The following is a 21,568-nucleotide window of genomic DNA, read 5'->3' on the forward strand; positions in this document are numbered from 1 at the left end:
CACCACAGCAAACTATGATGGTGTGTCTCTCCTACGTGAAGGTGAACTTTCAATATCAGCTACCCCAGCTACAGAGCCAGAATTCAAGAAAATCCTCAGAAATGGGGTCTCAACCATGTCTGGTTTAGAGAGGAATACTCACTTTTAAAGGTGAGGAGAAATACTTTTCTCTAAAACCAGATAAGCAGAGCAAAATTTTTACCTGGTCTCAAGCAGTTAGTTGAAACATATTCCATTACAGACTTGAAGTCACCTCACTGGCAACACAACCTCCCAACATATTGAAAACCAGCAGGAAATGTTGAATTAATACATATATGCTAACAAGCACTCCTACAGCCATGAAAGTTTAATCCAGTTTTTCACTAGCTGACGCAGTCCCCCATGGCTGCTCTGTGGTTTTGAAGCTCTGAGACAAGGGAAGAACTAGAAGGAAAAGGCTGTAGAGCAGGGAACCACAGAAAATCAGAGGGAAAAGTCTCTGGAGAAAGCCCAGAGCAGAACACTCACAGCAAAAGAGGCAAGGCAGAAATGTTGACAACTGGGGTGGGATGGAGTAGGGAGAGAAAGGCAGGAATGTGAGGACCTCAGAAGTCAGCCTCTCTCTTCAGCAGTTGTGGGGCTACATTTGGATGATGTGTAGAATACTTCTCATCAATATGTAAGATTTTAACATTTTTGTGCTGTGTATACAAAGAGATGCAAACAGAATGAGTTTTCAGAGACAATGCAAATACTGGCTGACTGCACAGGGCACGTTATCACACACTGGAAAAAAGGAACTTCTACACACCATTGGGGTCTTGCCAATACATCTTAATGTTCTGGACCATGACAAATGATTGGATAACAACTCTTACTCCCCTTGTCATCATCCATCTTCTTAGGAGGCTTATTTCTTCAAATCCTGATGATGAACCTCTGTAGTCACTTATCTGAGCAGTGAAAATTTATTGCCTTTACTAGAAAATGAAATTCTCTTCCAGGAGAACTGCACTGGACACAAAAAGGGCAAATTTCCACCCTGGAGTATACAGATGCATTTTCTTTCTCCTTAGTGGAAACTATATACATTTATCCAATGTCAGGATTTGGACCAAAGGGTATCTCCTCTGTTAATAAGAATGGCTAATTTCCAATTAAATAAGCTTACAGATCATAGAGATGCCCTAACGAGAAAAAAAAAAAAAAAAGCAAAAAAGATGAGGCCACATATTAATCCTGCTTTCACTGCACATATTTAACAGGGCTGCCAAAGCACAGTCTCCAAAATACTTACTAATTACACTGGACTGCCTCCAGCCGCTGTCACTGCCAGGGAATGGGCAAACTTTGCAACAAACCAACCCACCAAGAGTTCAGAGATGATATTATTATTTTGGAAAAGCCTTGAAGGGGTCAAGAAACAAGAGAATAAAGTAATGCAAGGCTGATTTGGACAGAAAATAGTCTGTGGACTTCATAAGCAGCTGCAGAAAAATATTTTGGCACAGCTGGGAGCAGCTCCCAAACTGGCAAGCTGCAAAAGTATAGACTAGACACTCCACAGCATCATGTTGGAATTAAACACACACTGTCCCCAGCAGTTACAGAACCTGTAGTGCAGACTGAAGTGTAAAAAGAAGAAAAGTCACAGGGCAGAAGTCTATAAATTCTGCTGAAATAATTCATACATGCCATCTTTTTTTTGTGTTCAGTGGCAAGATACAGTACCCCAAGGGTGGTTGTTCCCAGCACAGTCAGAGCCCAAACACCAAAGGATGACTGGAAGACCTGAAGGCACATCACTAAGAAAATCAAGTTCCTACTTCTGTCAATCAATGATGAGAAGTAGCAAATGTGTGCAAGTGGCACATGACCCTCACGAGAAACAGCACCAGGAACAGTCTCTGCAGCCTTCTCATCAAGCTGCAGTTCAACCATTAACAGCTCGAGTCAAGAACCTCCATTCCAGCTTTATAGTGCAAGAAGGGTTGAAAGAACTGCAGGTGCCCAGAGCGACACCATAAATATTGATCACAGTGCTCATTCCACTTCATTAGCCATGGAGCACACAATGGTTCCCAAGGGAGAGAAAAAGGCAGGTCCAATTTTAATCACACTGTCACACCAAAATGCAAACCTTGTGGAATATTGTTTTAATTACTGCTGCTTATTCATGCCAATTTTAACCTATTAAAAAAAAAAAGTGTTTCTGGACAGTCAACACTCTGAGCTGCCAGAGAGGTACATCCACACTACATGAATCAGCTCTCTGTAATGATACCCAAGTGAGCTCCGCAATCAGCAAAAAGCAGTTTTTCAGTCCAGCACCTCACCCTGGGCTCCTCAGAAACACAGGTCATCAACCAGCAGAACTTTTGCTGCTGCAGCTGTGGTGTTCCTGAGCTACAGACTGGTGTCTGGCAATGAAGGGGCCCTATAAACTCAGTACTTTATGCAGACTGATTTACTGTGCTGGGCTGACCCTGGCTGGGCACCAGGTGCCCACCAAAGCCACTCTGTCACTGCCCTCCTCCGCTGGGCAGGGAGAGATTATCACAGAAGGTTCACGAGGTGAGATAGGCCAGGGAGGGATCACTCACCAGCTACCATCACAGGCAAAACAGACTCCACTCAGGGAGATTAGTTTAATTACCAGGATAATGAGAAATAAAACCAAATCTTAAAACACCTTCCCTTTCCCCCCTCCAGGCATCACTTTAATCCCAATTTTCTCTTCCAGAAGCCACCCCTGTAGCTCATTTGCTACCAAAACCTTGCCACTCAAAGCCAATACACCTACATAGTACAGTACATAAATCCTAAGCCATTTAACCTTCAAAAATATATGTCTGGGAACACTGCCAAAGAATATTTGAAAGGGATTACAGAAAATGTATTAGTTGACACTTAAAATTAAAATATGGATTTCAACTGAAACTCGATGTAAGGGGGACTTTTCCCCCCAAAATCTGTTAGTTAGCAGCCATGCTGAACGAAGGGGAAATCGTACAGTCAGCTCAGACTACACAGGGCAAGCTGATATATTTTAAAAGCTACATTTTTATCTACTGAAATAAAACATTTTACTTTTTTATTTTTCTGCTTTAATCAGAATATAACCTCATTAAATGACAGTGTGTGAAAAGAACATATAAACTAGTAAGAAAATATAAAAACTTTCTGAATAATTTAATGTTTATTGCTTTTAGACTTTGATATTCTGGTCTTTACTACTTAAATGCAGTTTAAATGTATTACTTGCCACGGCCTTTACGTTAAACCCAGTAAGTCTGCAATTTGTGATAAAACTCCTTATCTCCCTCTTTCTGAACCTCCGCAGAGATCCAAGGTTAATTTGCAGATAATATTACTTCATGAAATAATTATCTTAGTCTATAGTACTTAAAACAGCTAAATTCAAGAAAGGTAGTTTAGCAAATGAAGCTGTTAGGGCTGCAGGATGAGGCTGCTGATAGGGCACACACATCCCCACCTGGCAGCACCTTCAGTGGGGGGCAGAGCTGGGGCAGCCATTCCCCCAGGAATTCAGGACAGGGATACTCCGTGTCAACTCACATGAAGGATCCAGACCCATCCAACCTCCCCCTCCAAGCCCCCAGATGCCAGTGGCAAGGCAGCCTCTGCCTTCCTCTTCACAACCCCAGCACTTGCTGAAGAATTACTCTCTCCAGCCATTCTTTCTCATCCTGCTAATTTTTCCAAGCATCCTCCTATTAAACTATACAAATATATTCATTTAGTAAACATCCCATTAACCAGGTCAGCATACAGTGTTCACAACTTATTATGGAGCAGCACCAAATCAGTCACAGAAGCAATTATGCAATTTTAGAGCAGACAACTCATTTTAATCTTCATATGGGGCTGGGGATGTACATGCCAATGTTCATTCACAGGACTCATTCATTTCCAAGTATTGTATTCCATTTGTTTCATCCTCACTTACACGGCACTCGTGTCTTTTGATTTGTAAGTTTAGTGGGCTGTCAGAAAATATGAGCTCAGTGCTCCACCCTTCATGTCAGGGATTTTTTAATTGGATTTAAGGGTATTTCTATGCTTCTAGTGCCTGGGGGCAGCAGGAGAAGCTGGGCTCGATATTTAGAATCCAGACCTAAATAAGCATTAAAAAAAAAAATAAAGAAAAAAATACCCAATAACAAACATTAAAGAAGTGAAGATCTTTCCAGAACTATTTAAAATAGGTGGTTGTAGAGAAGAGAAACCAGAGCTAAGAATCTGGGATGCTACAGTTACAACACAGGGGGAAAAAAACAAGCCTGTTAAAATCCCAGCTTTATTTGAAGACATGCATTTATTGAAGCGCCTTGGGAAAACGGGATGCCATAGAATATTAACAAACAAGAACATGCTCTGTCAACCACATGCAGCACCACAGACATTTTGAAGACCTAAATAAATAATGTATTAGAAAACCTAGCCTAGGCTGAATTAATTCAGATTCCAATGATATAAATGAACGGCAGTAGTGGAATTATTTCCCTGGGACTTTAGTCATATATAGCATTAAAAGGAAAGGCCTTAAGATACTTATTGATAGGCAAGGAAGTGCTATCCTTAGATCTATGCATGCCCAGGGAGCATTCTGCCCAACTTAGAGTCTCAGAGTTTCCAGGAGAGTTACCAAATCACTCAGCTTTATTTGCAAACACCATGAAATAGGCACAAAATACCCTCTTGGCTCTAGTCCCCTTTGACACAGCACTAAGTGTACAACAACAGTGCTGACTTGGTATAAAACTTGGGAAATCTGCTGAAACCAGGGCAGGGGGGTGATGGGAATTTTGCATCTGGCAGCAAAAAAATGGAATTTGAACTTACAGGATCATCTTGGTTTCTACAGTATATTATGGGCAGCCATGACCCACCTCCCCCCTGCTTCAAGCACTTATGGAGCCTTCTCTACAGAACTGCCCACACGCCGATTAAGTTCACAAGGACTTATCAGTTCTGCTGCATTTTCACCACAAAAATGATGTGGTTGCTTATGTCACAACCACATTTGCCAGTAATGAATGGAAACAACCCCCAGATCAGGGACAGACCTAGGTGCAGTACCAGAGGAGATGTGGAAAGGGACCAGGTGGACCTCACACCACCTGGAAGTGATTTTGGGCTTCCAGCAAAGCCCCTGGGCTCACCCAGATGCAGAAAATTCCCTGCTCACTTGCTAATGGCAGATAAGGATTCTCCCTCCCTCCAGAAAAGTCACTTTTCAAGCTCCAACAGTCTCACTCCAGATGCAGTGCCTGAATCCCCATGGACAACACTGGACACAAGACTAATCCAAGAACTTAGTGGGATTGTTTTTTCCTTTTCACAAGTATGAAAGGAAAAGCAGCATTGTCTGTGTGCTACTGCCCCAGTCCCCGTGGGTGTGCTGGCTCACTCTTATCAGTTTTTTCTCTTTCTGGTCTTGATAATTACCAGGTTAATGCGAGGGTTCATTGGTAGAAACACCATCAGGCAACTGATGGCAAAATATAAACCACAGCTGCCAGAAAGGAGCTGGGCAAATTCATGCTTACAGCCCACATCTCCTTGGGAATTTTTTAATAATGCATCTGTTTTAAGAACCATGACAAAAGGTGACACTAAAATTATACAGCAGGGGAAGACCAGGCTTCAAATTGTAAAATGCATCCCAACAATCCAGGACGATCCAGTTTCTAAGGAAACTCCACCTCAGATATATATGTTCTCTCCACAGACTTGGCTCTGACATCTGCAAGCTGCCTAAAGATACAAACTGAACAAGCTGTTTATTTAGAAAGGGACTATGAAATATCTTATCCTGTTACTTGTTTAACTCTCCTAAACAAAGGAGTACCTAATTTGAGGCAATTACAGCCGTACTTCACAGACAGAAAGAAAAACATCGTACAACAGAATTTTAAATTGTTCTCAATCTCCTCACAGAGCTAATCTTTCTCGACTCACTAATTCACATTCACTCCAGCACTTCACAAAAGCTCCCATTTATTAAATACGAGATTCAATTCACAGATAAACAATTCAATAATGTAATCAACACTTAAAAATAATAGCTTGGCTTCAAAGTTTGGGGAGAATTAGGAGTTTTCCCTCTTATAGCTGTTCTTAGCATCATTTCCTGTCACAGCTTCAGAGTCCAAGTCCTGTAATCAAGGTCCTCTGAACTTGTATTTCCACATGAGTCAGGATCTATGTGAGGATTGAATCCTGTCCCACAGAACTCACTGAATTCCGTGGGAAATCTGCCAACAGGGAGATGCTGAAGAGCATTTAGGAGCACATGTTACGGCTGTTTTCCCTGCTCTCCAATTTCTCTAGTACTTTATCACATGTTTTTTCTCTTCCCATTACTACCACCTGACTAATCACAAATTTCTGCCTAATGAAGAGTGCTGGCATTACAATACTTAATTAGAATTAAGAGGAAGATTTACTTTAAAAACCTGACCGACCAATATGCCCCAGAGCCAATCTCAGTAGTGCAGAACTACCCCAAAATTTCCACGTTCAAAATTCTTAATTAAAAGTTTGTCAAACTTCTTCTTTTACGGGGAGGGGGGAAGCCTTCCCCTCCAGCATCCATTAACCTCAAAACAAGTGACTAAATTGTTTTTAAATCAGCTCTACTTCATGAACAGCTTGATAAAAAGAAACTCAAAGAAAGTACAAGACTTATCTTTCATTTCCACTCAACAGCCTTCAAAACTACTGTACAAAGGCGGCTCTTGCAATCACTCCTGTCCAGCACCGAAGGAATTCCAGCTACAGAAAAAGCTTTCTGTAGGGCCACCCAGCAGGAGAGGATTAAATTACACAAAAAAAGCCCTGCTTTCTTCCCTCGACTAAAGGGCTGTGGTCAGAGATCAACGTGAGAAGGTGTCTATTGAAGTTACTGGAATTATTCCCTTATTTAAGCCTCGGGAGAAGGTTGCTGCCGACACCCAGAGCACAGCACAGAGCCAGACCCCAGGTGCAGCTCCTGCCCGAGGAACAAGGAGCACTGAGACCTCCTGGCTGCAGGCTGCTCTCCCAGCCTTTCCTCCTACCCTGGCTCCTCCACATCCATCGTCTCCCTCTCCCCAATCCTTTCTGCAGACTGAGCTGCAGGGCAGCCCCCAGCCCCACACTCCCACTTCCTGCAGATATTCACTACCGGGTCTCATTCTCCTGTCTGAAGAATCAGGTTTAGTTTATTTCCATCTCCTACAGAACTTAACTGGCTTATTTTGAAACATTTTTTCTTCCATGAGTCATATCATGTGATTTGCACTGCATCCCACTAAACCTCACACACAGAATGCAATAAAACACAGCCAGTCACTTCTTTACCCTAATGATCTCCTATTTAATTTAAGCCTTTTATACTGTTCTGGCCATTTCTCTTAGGAAAAAAAATCTTGGCTAAAATAATTTTGAACTGTGAATTGGACAATTTTGTCTCTATTAAGAATTTGAAAAATATCAAACGTGCCAAATACTATTTTCTGGCTTGTTTCACCCTGGCAACCTAAGAATATCAGAATTTGCAATTGTACAGTTTATCCATCAGCTGAACACCAGAAAACTTTGAAACCTTTTATTAATGTAAGCAAAATGCCTTAGAGACTCCACTTGAAATGAGGATGATAAAAAGACGACATAAAGCATCCCTGTTTCTGATATTCCCCAAGAAACTGTGAGTTTTAAAGTCTTAACATAAATGTTACCAAATCATGATCAAGGAGTGAGGTATGCCATCTATAATATCTACATATGAGGAACTCTTCCTTCAGTAGAAAAGCCATGAAATCCTTAATCCCTTTTGGAACCCACTTAATCCAAAAAGCCAGAAACCTTATGGATGAGATGAACCCTCACTGTCACATCTTCCACCTGCTCTTCCTGGTAGCTTCAGCCACATTTGGGTCACAGATGCAGAATTTTGTCATTAGTAATACTTTTCAAACAGATCCTTCTACCCTCCTTCCCCTTTCATCCATTTAGTTATTTTAGAATTTGTCATCAACTTACCTTTTTAACACAATTCTAGAACAATCCTATTTTGCTCACATTTCTTTCTGAATCAGAGTTCCCTAAGAAATACAATAACTCTCCAAAAAGAATATGAACTACATGTATGTGAAGTTCTGCTTAGTTTAAAGAAAAAAGCCAAGCAGGTATTTTATGCTTCATTTCACTGAGAAAACAGAAATTGCTGTTGGTACTTACAGGTATTTTTCTAGTTTCTTACTGAAACAACTTGGGGTTTTTGTCTACAACAGGGGCAACACCAAATAAAACTATTACACTATTTCATTTCCAGACTTAAAAAATTAGCTGTAAATACTTCTGCAGTCACAAAATACAATATAAGAACCTTCCTTTCAGTCTTATAATCAAAAGGTTAGAAAGCATTAAACTTAATAAAGACCTCCTAGACACTAAAAGTAGTTCATAAAAAGATAGTTTGAAACTATACATATGTACTAGCCTGGTATATAAATGCTAATCGTTCTATGTAGATTCTTCAAAGCACTTACACCAAAGTAACAGACCTACAGGTCACACACACACCCCCTGCTCTTTACGTAACCTTTACCACAAGCTCAGATCAACGTAGGTCAAACTTATTCCTTAACATTTAAAACAGAAAGGGCAATACAGAGTTTGCCATATTAATTGATGTTTGTATTTTTCTTAATGTTATAGTTCCCATTTCTGAAAGGACTACCTCGACCCTTTGTTCCTAACCTACAAGTGTTTGAAGCCCAGGTTAATTTTTAAAAAACATCAGGACCTGTTGCTCCCTCTCACCAGTGAAAGTGGGAGCTGGGTATTTGAAAATCCATCTCCTCTCTGCTGAAACAGCCACAGGGAAGAAACAGCCTTTGCCCTCACCATTTTAGCACTGCTCTGAAGTCTTGTAAAACATCTTTTGGAGACAGAGGGTATCAAAAAGGAGCATTAGATACTGAAAAGAGCCCCGGTTTTGCATAGCAATTCATTTGAGGGCATTCTGCACTGACCACAAGCTCACACTCAGCTGGCACAGAAAAAAAAAAAAACTTCACAGGTGGCTGTAATACCTTACACTGTCAGCACAGGAAGGATGAAAGCTGGCTTTATTCCTAATAAACTCCACTGTATCTCCATCAGCCAAATATGAGGAGCTAAAATTACCATTGGATACCAACTGTAGCTGCCTTTTGGATGACTGACACAAGACACACCACCGGCATTTGAAACAGCACAGCTTAGCTGGAAATCATGCAATGTATTTGCACTCAAAGATAAAGAAAATGAATCAGAGTATGCTTGAGTTCAACCTCTCAATTCAAGCCCACAACCTTGCACCTGTCCAGCATTAGATATTTCAGCCTATACTTTAGTGAAATATTCCTGACTGCTAGACAGTTATTTACACACACATAGCTACTACAACAATCATTTATAGACTTTTCCATTTCTGTCTTCCTTGGCTGGTGGGCCACAGGTTTGCTCTAATCTTGAATGAAGCAAAACTGTTAAAGTGTGACTAAGCAGAGAAAGCTCTAACTTTCCCACAGTTTACCTTAAAATTAACCTGAAGCTGATCTTCTGTTTCTTTTGCAGACATCAATTTCAGTAGAGGATTCAAAGACAGTAAAGTCTCCTGAACATGGCAGTATCTGTCCTCAGATTGTCTGTGAACCAGTCCTAGAGCAGGGCAAAATCTGCATTTTGAGTTTTTAAATGTTTCCAGCAGGAGACAGCAAATATTTGGCATGGTACCAGCTGCTGGCAGGTAAAGCTTGATGGAGGTAACTAAATCCACTCCACCTGGCTCGTTAACAAGCCTCCTGCTCAAAGAGAACATCAATCTTTATGACTACAAGAAACACTGGTCCCAAATCTAAGGAACAACTCACACACCATACTTCAGCATTCCTCAAACACTCATAATACTCAGCCCTGCTACTACACTGCAACATCTTCCTTCCACCAGGGCTGCTAAATGAGAAACATGCATCTTATTTAATTGCTACAAAGCTTTACACGTAGCCTTTTAGAATCTGTGTTTCTAAAAGTCAGGAAAACAAACTGGTTTGGGATCAGCAGCTCCAGTCATGGGGTATGGTGGGATACACTCCAGGAACTATGAGGAAAGAACTTATTTCAAACTTATTTTCGGTAAATTGAACGTGGTAAATCTGTTCTCTGAGAAATTAAACAGAATCTGCATTAATTCTATATCATTAATCCACTGGAAAATGAAAAATCATGAATTCTATCCAGGTAAGAACTTGGCTTTGCTGAGATTGGACTCTTCTCCTACGTAAGTGATACTATGACTTGTGTTAAAACAGGACTGTCAGGTCCTTCAGGGCTGCTTCCCTCATGCCCTGAAGGAAGAAGAAAACCAGCTGTCCTGTGCCCTTGCAGTGCCTTCCTCCTGCAGGATTTGGGCTCAGCTGGTGGGGATGCTCCTGCCCCTCGGGATGCTGCGCACAGAGTGGAGCAGGGATCACAGACACTCTTGGGGACCACGGGACACACTGGGACTGCCCTGGAAGCACAGGCAAGCAGCTGAGCACACCACTGTTAATATTCTACCCCCAAAGAGTCATCAACTTCTCCAAGTGCAGAGCTTCACTGTCAACCCCTGGCAGAACGTAATATTGGATCTTAAAATAACACTGCTTTGATTACCTTACTTCCCTTTACTCCTCGCTTCAATTCCAACAGGATTTCAGTGTCTGCTCTGGCAATTGAGTTGTGTGAATAATGGATTTCTGTTTGGGCACTGAACCAAAAAAAAAAAAAAAGAAGAAAAAAAGGAGGAAAGGGAAAAGGAGAAAAGGAAGAATAAAATAATGTTTAAAGTAGAATTGAAGAGAGACTGGGGGAGGATTTAGGAAATAAATAATTTCAAGGTAAGGTAAAATGTTTGCTTAATCAGAAAGGAGTATTTTGCTTCTGTTAACAACCTCTTTTAAAAATATTTTGAATTTTTAATTTTGTTTAACACTAGCTCATTTACAAAAAAACTCCCAAAAACATTAATCATTTAATCTAAAAATTACTGAAAGAAATTTTTTCTCTGAAATATTGTTCTCCAGGTTTACAAATAAAACAGCCACATGGAACAGAAACTTGGAAATAGGTGTATTTCAACCCAAACATGTCCATTTTCTGTGAACTTATTAACACTTAAAAACAAAAACCCTCTTATCTTCTTGGCAAGTGCCAGGTTCTAGATTGCAATTGCCAAGAACCAAAGAGATGGCACAGGGAAATAAAACTGTTGTGCTGAAGCTCCTCTCAGCAGTGCTGCCAGAACCCCTCTGGCAGCACGGTTTATTCCTAAGCTGCCCCCTTGACAGATGGTCCATAGCAGGGAGGTTCACCTGGTACAGCCTCAAGTCCTGAGACCTGCCAGGTGTTATCATTTATCAGATGAAGCTGGGAGGGGTGCACAGACACCCCCAGGGTGCCTCAGAGCACCAGGTGAGGCAGAAGGTGCTGAAGATGGTGTTTTTGTGACAGGTCCCAGGACCAGTCCTTCGGGTGCTACGGGGGGAGAGAGAGAGCAGCATCCTGGGCCCCTCTGGACTCTGTTCCTCTGGCTCAGCACCTGCATCTCCCTGGCACTGCATGACCTGTGCATGAATAAGGGAGAGATTATGAATAAAAATAATCTTATAATTATGAATAAGAGAGATTATTCAGCCCTGTTATAAATACTGTCCTCAAAATGAAGACAGCATAGATATGTAACAAGTTTGGATTGCCAGGTTGGACGGGGCCTCGAGTAACCTCGTGGCATCCCTGCCCATGGCAGAGGGGATTGGAATGAGGTGATCTTTAAAGTCCCTTCCAACTCGACGCATTCTCTGATTCTATGAATTTCAACTCCCACAAACCAAAGAAACCCTGACACCCAAGCTGATGGTACAGAAAGGCAAATACTCTGCAGCTTTTGAGCTGTGCTTACATTTGTTAACCAGGAGTAGACTAGAAGAGCCTGAATCCAGCAAAATCACGTGACCTTTGTATTAATCCCTGTTGTTGATCTAATAATTTCCGATTAAAACAATTAAGCCTTTGGGTATGACTTATTTCATATATTTGATTACTTAAGACACCATGCTGTTCACTGTCACAGAGAAATTCTCTTTGCTACTAATAGTTCTTCTGGTAGGAATCTGAACAAGCAGAAGCAAATTAATAAATGATGACATGGGAATTCCAGCAAAATAGATTGATGACTTGTGGGTATGATTCTGAATAATAACATTTTACAATCTACTCAAGAGCACAGCTAATAGGCAAGAATTCATTTATGGCATTGTCAGAAACATTTATAAAATGCTCGGAAAATGAATTGTTACTTTTATGAGTCATACTTGTTATTTCATGAGTTTATTGTTATAGTTGCTTTCACGAATGTTCTCAGGTTGTACTCCTTACCATAATGACTACTCTGCACAAGCTGCATAATAGGCATTTCTAAAAACAAGGTCTGGTTCCACATTTGTCTCGTTTCAATCTCATTTTCTATTATTAATGCAGCCTAAAATAGATATGGAAAATAACAACAAAGAGGGTGCCCAAATTCCTTCATCAGACTGAACCCAGCAGGTTTATATATTTCTTAGCATCTAATTCAAACAACTATGAAATTACCTCTGAAGGCAAAACTGCTCCTGTCTGGACTGAAGTTCTACCTGCTGACCCTGAGCCAAGCCCTGCTGTCTGCAGGTCTCCTGACTCACCACACTCAAAGTGCTTGTACCACTTAAAAAGACAAAAGCAGCAAAGCACACGAAAGATGGTTTTGGTCACTGTCTTCAAAAAATGAAACACAATATGCTTTGGCTACTGCACAATTGCATTTGAAAATGAAAAAGTTTTGAGCATGTTCGTGTTTTGTGAATTGGAAAGTTTTCAGGGAGTTCCTTTCATCTGGTCAATGCACAGTAATGTCTGTCGGTTCTAATCAAGGCTGTCCAAAACCAAATGTCAGACACTTGCAGCAATCTGCCCAAAAATACATTACTAACGGGCAATTATTCAATTCCTGCTGAACAGCCGAAAACAACCACTCTGAGAAAAATCACCACTAATTCCTGAGGTGTCTGTAAATATGAAGAGTTTTCAAATAAATTCTTTTATCTGAATTATAGATCAATGTAGCCAATGACACACTTACACAATCCAATTTTTAGTACAATCATCAATTTTCCTATACTGTTCTTTTGGATTCACAGACTTTCCCAAACATATCCATTGACCTTCACTAGCTAAATAAAAAATATCATCCTGAAAAATTTTGTTTAGAAGAAGCATACAAAAGAAGTCTTTCCCCATTCTGTGCATTACTTCATGTTATTTAATTTAATTTGATTTATTACACTACTGCCTTTTGTTGATACAGAAGAGAAGCACTCAAGGGATATGGACCAGACACTAAGAGTATCTTGCATGTGTTCAGTAACTTATTAACAGAGATTGGAGACACTTCTAGGTGGGAGCAGACACCTAATAATGACAAAGTAATGAGATTACTATTGTCTTCTCATTACTCCTCATCTATGCTAAAGTACTGCAAATCACAAATTACAGACTCCAGCTACTACATAAAACCCTGCTGTCCATAGTATGCGCTCTGTGGAACCACTTCATTATTACAAATTAACCTATTTAAGAAACAAAAAGCCATTACTGTACCTCTAGGCTGAGCACAAGTGTTACATCACTGAAGTTCCTGCAAGCCCTTACACAGAAATGTTGTTTTGACAGGAAAGTCTACAGAGAAACCCTGCATAAAGAAACCCTGCTTGACCCATCTGGGACTCGCTCCCAAACTGTCCAAGCTCCAGCTCCAGCCAGCAGCAGTTTGTTACCTGGGTCAGTGCCCCACAGTCTCACCAGAAAGGATGGCTTTTTAACATGGAAAGGAAGGACACTACAAGGGATTCAAAGGTGAGGCTTCAGTTGGAGAGAGAGGTCTGTTAGCCCCTGCTCCCCACTCACCTCTCCCACGGCCTGGGCTGGCACCATGGACAGTACACGGCAGAAGGAAAATGTGCTGACCAGAAGCTCCTCTTTGGCAAGTGAACAAACAGATTCCACATGGAAAAGGCCTCCTGTGTCTGACCCATGGAGAGCCCAGCGTTCCACAGCCGAGCACAGGTGGCAAAGGACACGGGTTTAGCCCCTGAGGATGGCGGGGAGAAGGTAGGAAAGGACAAGAAGCCTGATGGCAAACTCTTCTGCAGCACAGCTGACACCAACAGCACTGACAGAGAAACTGCTTGTGAAGAGAAGTGAGCACACTGCAGCAACACGAGGAGAGCATCACATCACAAAGTCTGGCATTTGCATGAAAATGACGGCATTTTGCCAGCAGGGATACAGAGACAACCCAAAGTACCCTAATCAACACAACTCCAGGCCCAAATGAACTGTTAAGATGATGATACACTGGATTTTGGCATTTAACAGGGTCCAAAAAATATTTTTTTTTCATCCCTTCAGGCGTTCAGTAGGAATACTGAGCAAATAATGCCAGGCATGGATGACAGAATGACTGGATAAATCACTGGATTTTAGGAGACAGAGCTGAATTCAACAGAAGACGCTTAAGTAAATGAAAATAGCAGCACACAACACAGCTTTCAGCAGGGCCGTTGCTTGCACAGAATACTGAATTGTATTGTGTACAATGCCTGGCATGGACACGGGCCTTATGCTATTTCACCTGTAAATGACACATATCAGATTACCACAACTCCCTCCTGACCTCCTACTGCCAACTAACCAGCTAAAACACATTAAGCAAAGCTGACACTTACTCCAACTTTTATCCAAAAAAAAGCAGACTACTTTTTGAAAAGGAAATCTAGGTAAGAGAACATTACAGAAGGAAATAAATAAGGTTATGAACAAAGCAACTATGTTAGTGAATTGAGAGAAGAAGAAACAATTTGACTCTTCTTCCAACTTCTACTTTTAAGGATTCTTCCAGACCTCTCATACTCAACCAAGACTTGAAAAAAGCTTGAGAGTAGTATTAAGCAGTGATTCTAACCTGCCTGGTAACCTGGATATTTCCTGGTGAAACCTCAGTTTTAAGTGGACACTGATCACATCTAGTTACAATGTTTGCCTCAGGCTGGCGGGGTGGGAAGAATGGTTTGGTTTTTTTGTGACTAGAACATCCACAGAATAATTGAAATGAAAAGGGTATTGTGAGACTTCCAGTACCTTGTTGAACAACTGAGTGAAGAACAGACACTTCAAAGGCCTGAGTTCTGAAAGATCATAGCCACAGAAAACAGCTGATCAGAGATCAATGAGCAGCTGCAATGGAACATGCTTTCTGTCCCCGGCACAAGCTGGGGCACAGAGATGGATGCTGGCACAATTTTAGCAGTGTCAAGTACATGGTGCTCCTCAGCAATACTATACTCCATCTGCACACATCCTGCTGGCCTGGACCTACAGTAATCATCACACACCAGCAGAGACCACTCACACAAAATTCAGAGTGAGCTCTTTGCTCTCTATATTCTGGCTGTGTCATTTTATAACAGTTGAAGGTTTCTTTTTTCCCCCCATTCTCGCAAACTAACAAGGAAACCACACAGATTTAAATATATTTCAGGAGAATCCACACTCTTCGGACAAAGCAGCCATTATTTCTTTCTGCCAGGTTCTAATGCCTCATAAACAACACACTATTTTAACCACTTGCCAATTAACCACTCTTGTTACCACCTTGAAATTGTTTCCTGTGATCAGTCCCAGCACCATGTTAAAGAGGAATTCTCCATTTCAGATACAGTATCAGGCTCTAAAGTTGCACAATTTTGCCACTTTTGAGATGATAGCACAGTCTTGCTGTGACTAAGGACTGCAAAATTGTGCTCCATGTAATTGAATCTAAAGATCTGACAACAGTGACCTTATCACGAAATGAACCTTTTGGCTGAGGTTCAAACCATACACAAGAAATAACATCTTGCTGGCTGTTTGTAAACGTCACATAAAAATGTACTTATTCATTATTAGCAACTTGTACACTGAACACTCTGCAGGTCTCAAACTGCTGCCAAGGGAAGGATTACTCAGTACAATCATTTCATTTACATCTTAGTCTTGTATTAATTTTGGCAGCACAACCGAGCATCCCTGCTTGTGGCTGTAACAGTGTTATCCCAATTAGAGAAATATTCAGACCACAGGCTAAAAACTGAGGATAGAAGTAGTTCTGGGGGCTGGACTGATATTCTGAATGCCAATAATGCTGCTGACCTCAGCAAGAACCCTACTTTAGCACAAATATCCCACTTTTGTGGTGATAAGGCCAGCAATGACAACACACAACCTGCACTGATGAGCCATCCCCCTTTTGGGTAAAATAGAAAGCACCAGGCAAAATCCTGGGTTCTATCAGCCCCAGGCTTTCAAGAGCAACACAGTCAACTCAAAAATCTGAAAGTTTCTTAAAAAAACTCAGTAAGGAGCCACTGTACATAACCTCAATTACTCTGCAACAAAATGTCATTTTAGGAGGCACAAAAAACCATGGGGCTTTTAGGAGCACAGCCCAGCTCACCTTTCCTGCTCTTGCAGACAGCCTTCAGCACGCGGTGTCCAGGCCCACATTTCCCACGGTCAGTCACACACACTCCCTCTGAAACCACCCACTCGTGACACCGCGCGTCTTCACAAGGAATGGATTCCACCAAATGAGGACAACCTGCCAGGGTGCCCACCGGATCCACGACCACTTGCCTCTGTCTCATCCTAAAGCCTGGAAAAAGCAGAGCTGAATTAACTGGACAACAGAAAAAATATTCATACAATCATCTAGTAGCAAGAGGACTATATGGGGCATCTGGAGCTGGGGGATTTAAAGACAAACAAGAGAATGATATTTACAAACTGGATTGATTGGGACAGCACTCGGCTGTAGGTGCCCACAGCCCAGGCATGCAAAATCTAACAGTGTGCAAAGAATTCCAGCAACCCACATTTTTCACATTTCTTTTTCCCTTTCATCAACATTAGATAGAAATACACGTCAGAATATCGAAATTTACCAGTGATGCATATATTAATGTAATAGCAGCATTAAGATAAAAAGAGAGGAACAGTTAAGGAACTGAAGATATAAATGACATCTATATTCTGCCTGGGAATCCACTAACGAAAGGATTTGTTTTGAGACACAGCAGAGCAGTTTACTAAGAAATTAGTATTCTGCTTTATGAAGGTGTAAGGTTTTCTGATACATAATGCATATCAGACCTCTTTGAAATGACATCCTATTAAACTGGAAGATCCAAATGTGAAGTGGAAGAAAAAGGTTACAGAAATAATCATAGAATTGATTACATAATCTACCTCCTTCTGAATAAAACCAAAAGTCATGTTGCTATATACAATGCAGAACTAATACACAAGTATTTTTCAGTGTGTTCTGTTACGTAAATGACATAGAATTCTAAGAAAAAAGCAGAAAAAAATACATGGGGGTCTTTCCTCTGACAGTCTCGGAGCATGGGGAAATACACAGCATTAGTAGAGGCCACATGGAAATGCTTTGGTCATGAAATAGAAAAGAAAATTAAAAAAAAAACCATCCCAGAGAATACAAAGATCAAACTTCCACAGTTCTCAAATGACCAAAAAGAAATTATTCAAAATCATTTAAACGTGAAATGCTTTTGCAAATATTTATGGTTTTTATTATTTCTCTCTTTGTTTGAAAATTTTTGACCAGTTCAAATCATTTCACAAACTTAAGAAGTTGTCAAAAAAGTGTAATTTCCAAACAATAATATCCATTCCTTGACATGCACTCCAAGAGACATCTTTGCAACTTAAGAGTCTTAGGAAAGGCTCTGCAAGGAATCTCAACATGTTGCAGCAACAAACATGTAGAGCAGTCAACTAAAATCCAGGGGAGGCTGAATTACACTTGCATATCCTTCTTTCAGGAATTTAAACCAAGCCCAGAACAATGAGAACAACCTCTTAGGTCCCCCTGAGTCCAGATTTCAGGGCTGGGGGATACACCTCCATCCTGATACCTCGCCCTGAAATCCAGGCATGCAGCAGGACTTCCAAGGGGGATCGGAGAGGGGCAGCCTGGCAGCTGCTAGCCCAAGAAATCCTCCTGCACAAGTTCAGTGAAGGATAAAAGGGCCTGAATCAGCTTGAAAATTTTCTTCTTCTCACGCAAAGAATGGCAAAAAGCTTTTAAAGGTCAGATTCCACTACACACATCCAAGAGCTTCATCCTGCATTAGAATAATTTTTCTAAAAAACACATTAAGCTCCCAATGTTGAATGTGACCCCAGTGTTTTTGCAGTCTTTGTGCAACATTCCATTCCCTGCTCACCTCTCCCTCCATGGCGGTGCTGGCAGCTCTCGGGCAGGCAGGGACCCCACGGTGACCACGAGGACACCACGCACTCGGCCGGGCACGGCAGGTGACACAGCTGGGAGGTGGCAGGGGCAGGGCCCTGGCAAAGCTTCCCATCAACTGGTCTGGCAACTAGGAGAACAAAAAAAAAAAAAAAGGAAAAAAGAGAACCAAGGCTGTAACTCTGTCCTGCTGGCCTTAGTTTTTCAGAATGCACCAAAATCCAGTGATTTTTCAGGGTCTTATCTCCCAGAGCAAAACGGTAATCCTGTGTTCAGAAAGGCACTTAAAAGTTTTATCTAAATCACCCATATTCAGCAAGCCAGTTGAGACTATGCTTAGCGATAATCATGTGCTTTAAAACTAGATTGAGTGCTGATTTTCGCAATGCTGGAGCAACAAACCAGGATCTAATCCCCACTTTTATGGCCAAGGAGACCTCTTCAGACAGGACTGAAGAGAAAGCTACCTAAGAAGGAAATCCACAAAGCTCCCTCTGCAATTGGGAGCCAGGCAGAGGCAGGTGAGCAAAACCCAAGCACAGGGGACTCTCCCCATTCCCATGCCCTTCAGGGCACTGCCATCTCTGGATTATGGATGCAGTGCCTAGACCTTGGAATTTTCTTCACCTATTTCCAATAAAACTGAGCAGAGCTCTCGGATTCTTCTATACAGACATAAGCATGAAGCATCTTTCCTACGTGGGAGGAGAGACATTTACTCGAGTTGCTGCACCCATGGATCTCCAACCCTCTTTATCCCAGAAATGAGACAATCCCAAGCCCTGCCATGCACCAGTTTACTTGATACTGACAGTAGATTTGGAAAGTTGACTCTCTTTGTATTTTCATTTATTGTAAGAGATTTCTAGATTCAATTAACTTCTCTCACCTTTTTATTCGGGGCAGAGGGAGGAAGGAAAAGAAAGGGAAAGACTCTTAAATCTGTCCTCTGAGTCATTATATGATATTGCATTTTAATTACATTATGGGCTGAATTTGGCTGTCTCTTTAGATAAATCAATATCAAAGCAGTCTTTCAAAAAGGCAAAGGCTTGTTTGAGTTTACTCTGCCATGGCATTACCAAGACTTCATTTATTTTTATAGCTACTGAGTTTGTTTTATCCTCATTTTTATTTTTCACGTCTGTTTTTCTTTGCTTCCATGCATGGAATTGATTTGAAAACAATTTATAAAAACAAGCTCAATATATGAGTAATCTTTCCTTTCTCTGATATTACACCATTTTCTTTAAAATTAATCATTTGAAGAAAAACACAACTTTTTTCTTTTTAAACACAAGACTTTAGTGCTGAAAATCACAAATTTTGATTTGCACATCCTGAAGCTGACTTTAGACCTATCAGTCTGAAGTGATACTCAGACCAAATATCAGTGTTTAGGATTCCAGCTCATCAGAATAACAGGATTAAACAACAGTGTGACTTAATTCTAAGCGGAAAGATAATATATTTAGCAAAAAAGACGATTTTCTGAATGATTTCTGAGACACTGTAAGGCCTCTGACATGTTCATTTAAAGCTTAGAATGAGGTGGCATAAATCCAATTCACCTGAATGCTCACATAAAGAGACCTTTTCTAGAGACCTTGCAAGGAAAGTGACAGACAGAATGAGATAAATATTAGAGTTTTAAGGATAGGAGTATTTATTTTCCCTAGAAGTCTCATGCATGGCTTAACCTGCCTCTCAGCATCAAGCTTTGCAAAACTGTATCAGTTTTCTGAGAGTTCATTTGGAGAAAGGAAAGGAAATAAAACTGAATACAAATGGTCAACCCAAGGAATAAAGTCCAGTCCTGCTTTGCTCTAACTCAAGGTGTCATTGCCAGGAATGGCTCCTCCCTCCTCACTGAGTTTTAGGTTGCTTCTGTACTGAATTTAACTATTTAAATGTAGAAGCCTAGATACAGCTGAATGGTTCTCCTTCCTTGAAAACCAACCAGTGTGCTCAACATTATTTTAAATTGATTTTGGATTAAAAAAAACCAAGAAAAATTGATTACAAAAAGTTAAAGGAGCTACCAGCCATCCCAGACTCATGGATGACTTCTTCCCATTCTGATGGAAATCCCTGCCTTCCTGTCCATGCCAACCAGCCTCCTGCTCCTTTTCCTTCTTTGGGCTGATGCCCTATTTAACTCTAGCATTTTTCCCAGGACCAGCATCCCGTTTGTCACTGGAGTAAAGCTGCCTGTTTGCTCAATTCCTTAAGTAGTTCTTTGCATTCTATAAAAGGTAAATCAGAAAATACCATTCTAATCAAATATCCAAATACATTCCAAGTCTGTTCCAGCTTATACTCACTCTACACTGACTGCAATCCTCCAGTCAGTCTTCAGGAATAAGACCAGAACAAAAAAACCCAAGCTGTAATGATAAATGCATATACCATCCTTTCCCAACACCTGGAAGGTACAGAGACACAGTTTCCAGCCAGAGTGACAGGAGGACCAGCAGGGTCCTCTTTAAAACAGAATTTCATGCCTTCTTCAGCCATTTGATTAAAAACTCTGATTTCAATCTGGTTTATTTCAAAGCTTGATATGATCTTCTACTGCCATTCTTTTATACTCTAACAAATTTGTCTTTTCTTTATTGTAAAGGAATGATAAGGGGGACTTTTTCTGTGAACCTTTTAAATGCCAAAATTCTCACACACTGCAGCCTCCAAATGGCACAGGTAGCCTGGCTGGGGATGTCCTATTCAGGAGAAAACCTGACATTATGCCTATGATAAATCCACACAGCTGCCAGGAATGTCTTTAGGAATGAGCCAGCTTTCTGATTTCGTTCAATAATTGACTCTGTGGTGGCATTTTCCTGCATTCATATAGAAAAAGTGCTTTTTGTGTAATTATTTTCCTTGGAACAATATTAGCCATGTTTTTGGAGGAAGGTGAAAGGCAGAAGCCAGGGAAGCAAAGAGTGGGAGGGGGAGGCAACATCTCTGATTCAAGTAGCAGCTTATTTATGATGCTTGTTCCTACCTTTTAAAATCCTGTGTTCTTCCCAATCTATAGAATAAACTTCAAAAAGCAATCAAGTACTAATCTGGGGGCCTCTGAAACATTGCACATTGCTATAGCTGTTATATTGAATCTATCCTTTATAAATGCAACTGCAGCTG

At 40.9% G+C, this 21,568-nt stretch overlaps 1 protein-coding gene across 5 annotated transcripts in view; it reads right to left on the bottom strand.

Annotated features, from left to right (window-relative positions):
* Nucleotides 1-21,568, bottom strand: part of THSD7B (thrombospondin type 1 domain containing 7B) — a 301,488-nt gene that overhangs the window by 149,545 nt on the left and 130,375 nt on the right. For all 5 annotated transcript variants that reach the window (XM_042041089.1, XM_042041087.1, XM_042041088.1 and 2 more), the window contains exons 7-8: nucleotides 18,396-18,551; nucleotides 16,604-16,801 (exon numbers count right to left, since the gene is read on the bottom strand). In XM_042041089.1, the coding sequence (XP_041897023.1) occupies nucleotides 16,604-16,801; nucleotides 18,396-18,551 (354 nt within the window). The remainder of the gene's footprint in view (nucleotides 1-16,603; nucleotides 16,802-18,395; nucleotides 18,552-21,568) is intronic.

Source organism: Corvus kubaryi, unplaced genomic scaffold (assembly GCF_017639235.1).
Source record: "Corvus kubaryi isolate FWS band 111438036 unplaced genomic scaffold, C.kubaryi_AGA036_p1.0 37396, whole genome shotgun sequence".
Classification (NCBI taxonomy): domain Eukaryota; kingdom Metazoa; phylum Chordata; class Aves; order Passeriformes; family Corvidae; genus Corvus; species Corvus kubaryi.